Consider the following 6,806-nt stretch of genomic DNA (forward strand, 5'->3'; position numbering starts at 1 on the left):
CCCCCCAGCCCAGCCTATGCCCCAGGGCTCTCCGACAAGGGGCCGATGGAGCTCACACCAGGACAGACAGATTACCTCGCTACTAGAGGGAAGACACCAGCACCACCTCTAGAGATCCTGGGGTCGCATGTCTTACCCTCTTGACAAAGGGCAGCTCCTAATAAGCTTTTATTTAGGAAAAAGACCAAAATTGGCATTTCTTAGACCTGAGGGTTCCGGAGCCAATTCACTCTGGATGCACCGGATTGCTTTCACGCAGCCAGTGAGAGAGAGAAACTCGGGCACCCTCCTCGTCCTGCCATCCGGCTGTTAGCGGGCTGAGCTGTGGGCAGAGTGGCAGCTGCCAGCAGGGGCCCTGGTGAGGTGGAGGGGAGCTATTTCGGGCGGGTCATGTTCGGTAACACAAGTCCCTGCTTCTCCATCAGGAGGCAGAGCCAGGGCACTGGCTGGAGCTGTTTCTGGTTGCTATGGAGATGAGCCCCACCCAAGGTTCCCGGTCCAGACCTCCCTGCTCTGTCAAGTTCAATTTCCCCAGACGTAGCGGCAAGGCCTGTTCTGAGCAAGTCCGCGGCGGAGTGTTTACACGGACCTGCTGTCCGGTTCCACTTCTGCGCCTCCCAAAGGCCCGAAAGCCAGGAAGAGGCGGGAGCCAGCCCTGCGGAGCCGCGTGGAGGGCGCCCAGGGGAGGAGGGCCTCGGAGAGGTGTTTGGGGGCCTGGGCCCCTCCCTGCAAGTTCTGGGTCGTCCTTCCCAGAGTTGGGGGTGCTCCTCTCCATCTCCCTGGAAAGATGCCAGATGGGGTTGCCTCGGCCCCTCTCATCCTCTTTTTTCTTTCCTTAAACCCATTTCTCACCTAAATTACAGTGACTTCACACTTTCAAGTCTGAAAGCCTGCCGTGGCCTCCCATGGCTCCTAGGAAAAGTCCAGAATCCTGACCGGGCTCCGTCCCTGCAGAACGGCCTGCCTCCCTCACGCCTCTCCCTCTCCTTCCTACAGGCTGGCCCCCTGGGGAGCACTGGCCCCCCAGTCCAAGCCCCAGCCCACCCTTCTTGCCTTGCCAGCTCCTCCTTGCCCTTCAGACCTCAGCTGCCCCTTCCGGGTGGTCCTCCCTGAAGCGCCCCTGGGGCAGCTACTGAGATACCCATTGTCCCAGCCCCGAGGGTCCTGAATGGCAGCCTCCTTCTCCCCTGGGCCAAGCAAGGCTTGGAGACTGCACCTAACGGTTGTCCTTTTGCTCCAAACCCACCGCAGGAGTCGGCTGGGGCTGTCATAACGAAGCGCCACAAACTGGGGGGTTTAACAAGGGCTGGTTACTGTCACGCTGTCTAGAGGCCAGGAGACTGGAATCGAAGTGTTGGCAAGACCGGAGAGTCTGTCCCAGGCCTTCAGCACACTGGCTGGCTGGTGATAGCGGCAATCCTGGCTGTAGCTCCCTGCTGTCGTCCGGGAAACGCCCTTCAATCTCCTGAGTCTCCTGCCACGTGAAGGGTAAACAAAGGGCATATCTGAAAAATGACCCTGTCTGGCCAGTGTGGCTCAGTGGTTGAGTGTCGACCTATGAACAGGAGGTCACGGTTCAATGCCGGTCAAGGGCACATGCCTGGGTTGCAGGCTCCATCCCCAGTAGGGGGCGTGCAGGAGGCAACTGGTCCATGATTCTCTGGCATCATTGATGTTTCTCTCTCTCTCTCCCTCTCCCTCCCGCCCCCCCCACACCTGCCTTTCTTCTGGAATGGGAAGGGGGCTTTCATGACCAGGATTGCAAAACCTATTCAGTGCTTAACAATTAGCAAGTTGTTAAAATAACTGAGTAGAACAGAGAATATTGGAGTACGATATAAAATAAAACTTGTCCCAAACGCACATCTTTTTTTTTTTCTTTTTTAGCTGATGTAATTCAGTCTCCTTTTGGGGGAAAATAGCTTAAGCACTTAAACGCTTAAGCAATTTTTAGATAAACCTTCATGGCATGAAGGGTGTTTCTGCGAATGAGCTCCCCACCCACCCAGCTGTCTCTGGTCAGGCGCCCAGTCTCCTCTGGCCAAGTGGTAGCTCCCGCACAGTTCACCCCAGGATGGCCCGCGCCCAACCAGCGGGAGGCGGGCAGTGGTCTTACTCAGGTGTGGGTTCTGGAGGGTTCTGACCAGGGTCCACAGGAAGCGAGGGCCAGGCCGGTCCTGGGGGGCTGCTGGCCCTGAGCAGGGGTTCGAAGCAGTGGGATTAAGGAGCATGGGGTGCCGTCAGGAGGCTAGTGGTTAGCATGGGGCACCCCCTAATGGTGAGGCATTGCCACGCCTGCCTGGGGTATTTCTGCTAAGAAAGCAGCAGTCGCTGAGGGAGGGGGTCCTCCTGACCCCTGACCGCTGCTGCGTGACCCCGGGAGAAGCAGGTCCCTGTAGCGTGGCTGGGGCTTCCCCTGGGTCTCCCCTCCCAGCCAGGCGACTGCAAGGCTGTTTTTGCTTGTCCAGCTGATTTTTACTTTCTTTGCACGTATAGACACGCACCGTGTGATGGGTCTCGCTATAGAATGCATTGCTTGCTGTGGGTCAAAGTTTAAAAACCAGGAAATGTTGGCGGCAGCAGGGAGGGACCGGGTGTGAGACTGGCGGGGTCAGCCCACCTGGGTCCTGCAACCTCGGGACCTGGGTTCTGGCAGGGAAAGAATTCAGAGCCAAGACTCGCGCTGTAAGAGAACATTCACTGGGTAAATCCCGGAGGTAGAAGTAGTTCCTAGAAGAAAGGGGCTTAGGAAGCAAGTTACAGAGGCAAAGGAAGGGCCCTGGGAGCTTGGGAGTGAGCAAGGGGGACGAGGAAGGGGTGGGTGTAGAGAGGGGAGGGCCTGCACCCGGAGGGAGCGCGCACAGGTCCTCCGTCCTCAGGGTTTTAAGGTGCAGATGTTAGGGGAGGTCCCAATGGAAGAACCCAATAGGGTACTCAGCAGCCCTTCAGGTGTGTCCTTGCACGTGGTGGGCTCCAGGTCAGGGGTCCTCAGTCAATGCGGTTGGTCCTGAGGGCGGCCTTGGTGTGGCTGGTCTGGTTTTGCTGCTTCTCTGGGCCTGGAGCTGACATACTGCTGAGGCCTAGAGGTGATCTCTCGGGAGGAAAGGTCAGGAGGTCTAAGCCCATGGCCATAGGTATGTGAGGATAGGGAAGGTCCCTTGGGGGCGAGGTCCCCCCTACAATTGTCCGTTGCTAGGCACCCGGGCATTCCTCCCTGGTGACCTTCTGAACCTGGCCCGTCGTCCTTGCTCTGCTCAAGTCTAGCTGCCCACCTGGCACGCCGCTTCTCCACCTTTCTGAGGTCTCGGCCACAAAGGCAGCGATGATTTGTCCAGCACAAATGATACTTGTTCTGCTCACTGAGGCAAAGAGATGAAGCTGCTTGGGGGTCAGGAGGGCCCAGGGGCCCTCTCACCTTGGACCCCACCTGGCTGCCCTGGTGGGGGGCAGTGTCTCTCAGGCATACTCACACCCCTTCTTAGCACACCTCAAGGTGCTTGGGTCTGGAGAATAGGAGGACTTAGAGCTTAACAACAAGGGGCCATTTCTGCAAACAGGTAGAGCCTGTGTGGACTAGAAGGCGGGGGAGGTCTGAGTTCTGAGACCTGGGCCCAGGCGGGGACTTTGGCCGCAGACTTGGATCAGCAATGAACTGCCCTGGAGCCGGCCAGTGTGGGCGCTGGAGACCACCAGCCCCTCCACAGCCGGGGAGCGGCCCTAAGGATGTGTTTGTATAAAACTTGCAAAAGTTGGACATTTAAGCCGGAATCCGCTAAGCCTGCTATCTCTTTCCACTCCGACTTCCTCTTTATCACATTTCCCCTCCTGTCAGGAGCCCTCAGTGTGGCCACAGCACTGTGTATCCATGATATTATCTTTTAGTTTAGAGCAGCGGTTCTCAACCGGTGGGTCGCGACCCCTTTGGGGGTCGAACGACCCTTTCACAGGGGTCACCTAAGACCATCGGAAAACACATATATAATTACATATTGTTTTTGTGATTAATCACTATGCTTTAACTATGTTCAATTTGTAACAATGTAAATACATCCCGAATATCAGATATTTACATGACGATTCATAACAGTAGCAGAATTACAGTGATGAAGTAGCAACGAAAATAATTTTATGGTTGGGGGTCACCACAACATGAGGAACTGTATTAAAGGGTCGCGGCATGAGGAAGGTTGAGAACCACTGGTGTAGAGCCTGAGAAATAAGATAGCTACTAAAAAGGGCTCCTGGTGGGTAACTGGGCTGCAAAAAAAATAAAATAAAATAAAGAGCCCAGAAGCCATTTCTCTGCAGCAGGGCCTCTCACGCAAACTGCGCTTCGGGGAGAAGCCAGCACTGAGCTGCCTGCCTGCAAGGTGCTCCTGCCAGCGGAGCCAGCCCTTGTAGACGAGCTCCTGGGACCCTATTTCTACTGGGAGGACCAAGGCTTCCCCCATCCAATTGGGGCTGCACAGCCATCGCCCATCAGCTTCATTACTGACCAATCAGCTCCATTCTGACCAGTCAGGACAGGGCCTCCGGGCCAAGCAAACCGTTGGGAGGTGGTGCACCAAAAGGTTGCTTGTAAGAAAGAGGCAGCGATGGATGTTAGACTCTTCTCCCTTCCTCTTTCTCTAATAATCAATACACGATCTTTTAAAAAGAAAAAGCCCTGGCCGGTGCGGCTCAGTTGATTGGACGCCGTCCCATGCACCTTCGGTTCCTGCTCAGGGAGCATGCCCAGGTTTTGGGCTTGGTCCCTGGGAGCGGGCATGCAGAGAGCAGCAGACGGAGGTCTCAGACTCACATCTGTGTTTCTCTCTCCATATATAAATATAAAAATCAGGGGGAAAAAATCTTAAAAAAAAAAAAAACAGAGAGAAACAACAACCTGGGATTTGATGTCCTCATCCGCATGAGAATGGACCAATCAGGGACCAGGGGCAGGGACTTCTGTCTATGTAAGCCTGGTCCCCCACGGCGGTGAGAATACTTTACTTTTCCACCAAAGATGGCATTCTCTGGCTAGAACCAAAACACTGAAGGTGCCAGAGCAGACCAGCACAGACCAACGCAGGGCTGTGCAGGAGGCAACCAAACAATGTGTTTCTCTCACATCAATATTTCTCTCTGTCGTTCCCTCTCTCTTCCACACTTTCTCTCTAAAATTCAATGGAAAACTATCCTCTGGTGAAAAAAAGGGGAAAAAAATATATCCTCTGGTGAGGATTAAAAAAGAAAAAAGTTTAAATTAAGTAGGTGGACCCTGCGACTGGCCACCACGTGTCAGGAAACCAGCTGTTTGCCCGGAATGAAACTCTGAGCCCTTAAGATAATGCACCAGCACCTCCACGCGGGATGAGATGCTCACATTCCCCCTTAAAAATCCCCCCGAGGTGGGGGAGTTTACTCACTACAGATGCCCAGTAGGGCCACCCAATGCTAGGTCACAAGCTAAAACGAATCAGCCCTATTTTGTAAGCTGCTGGCCCCATATTGTGCCTAATTTCATTCAATCTGGTTAAAATCTTCCAGCCAGGACGCCGCGGGGACGGCTGGACCACTAAGCCAGAACATTCTAGAGGGAGCAGTGCCACCTGGAGGCCAGTTGTGGGGGGGGCGCAGGGAGAGGGAGAGAGAAACATCAAGGATGAGAGAGTATCATTGATGGGCTCCTGCACGCCACCTACTGGGGATACGCAACCCGGGCGTGTGCCACGACCAGGAATGGAGCTGTAACTTCCTGATTCATAGGTCAAGGCTCAACCACTGAGCCGCGCTGGCCGGGCTAGGGTCTGGGTTTGATGTCATGAAGGGAAAGTTTTTCCTGACTCTTCTCTGCCAGCCACCCACCCGCCGTGTCCTGCAACAGAGACTGGGTCTTGCACTCCATGTGTATGGCTCAGTGACTATCCAAGTCGGGTGTAAAGTCACCTAGTAGGTGCTCCGTGATGTTGGTTGAGTGAGTGAAGATGCCCGTGTAAGGTGACTTTTCTGCGAGCCACACACCAGACTTAGATTACAGCCCCCATTCTGTGTGCCCAGTGTTTTTTTTTTAAATATATATTTTCATTTATTTCAGAAAGGAAGGGAGAGGGAGAGAGAGAGAAACAATGATGAGAATCACTGACCAGCTGCCTCCCGCACGCCCCCAACTGGGATACAAGCCTGCAATCCAGCCATGTGCCCCCGACCAGAATAGAATCCAGTAGTTTTTTTGGTTTTTGTTTTTTTTAATTCCCCCTATGATGCGCCCAACTGTTCATTCCACAAGGTGGGGAGTACGCAGGAGAATTAGTTAGGCAAGGGAGTGAATCATCCAGGCCTGTGGTCTGGAAAACTACAAGTTCCAGAATGCATCCTTCATTAGTATACGGAGAGGTTGAGGGAGCATTGCCTTCTGGGAAATGTAGTCTTCAAGTTGTTTGTGATGCAGGCGAAACGAGGCGGAAGGGGGAGAGAATGTAAACTCTTTGACCACGTGACACTCGGGATCAGGTGGTTGGGCCAGCCTCCGGCTGAGAGCTGTGATTGGCTGACTCTATTGCGAACGACGCCACTAGGGGCGGGTCGAGAGGAGCGCAAGCGCACTGCGTTGCTAGTCTTGGGACCCCTTTCCAAGAGACTATGGCGCTCAACAAGAATCACTCGGAGGGCGGCGGAGTGATCGTCAACAACACCGAGAGGTGAAAACGCTGCACAAGATCCGGGAAGGCCGAAGGGAGGGCGACAGGGGTGTGGGCGGTGGGCGCTGGGCAAAACAATCGCCGAGGAGGGGAGATTGCTGGGCTGCGGTGCCGGGGGGAGGGGGT

General features: G+C 54.6%; 1 protein-coding gene across 2 annotated transcripts in view; it reads left to right on the forward strand.

The window, feature by feature from the left end:
- Positions 1 to 6,562: 6,562 nt before the first annotated feature.
- WBP2 (WW domain binding protein 2) overlaps positions 6,563 to 6,806 on the forward strand; it is a 6,759-nt gene continuing 6,515 nt past the window's right edge. Inside the window, exon 1 of one of the 2 annotated variants that reach the window (XM_006762758.2) lies at positions 6,563 to 6,680. In XM_006762758.2, coding sequence (XP_006762821.1) covers positions 6,622 to 6,680 — 59 coding nt within the window. In that variant the 5' untranslated portion in view covers positions 6,563 to 6,621. The remainder of the gene's footprint in view (positions 6,681 to 6,806) is intronic. The other variant, XM_006762757.2, reaches the window with a different exon arrangement.

This window comes from Myotis davidii, unplaced genomic scaffold (genome assembly GCF_000327345.1).
Source record: "Myotis davidii unplaced genomic scaffold, ASM32734v1 scaffold539, whole genome shotgun sequence".
Lineage (NCBI taxonomy): Eukaryota > Metazoa > Chordata > Mammalia > Chiroptera > Vespertilionidae > Myotis > Myotis davidii.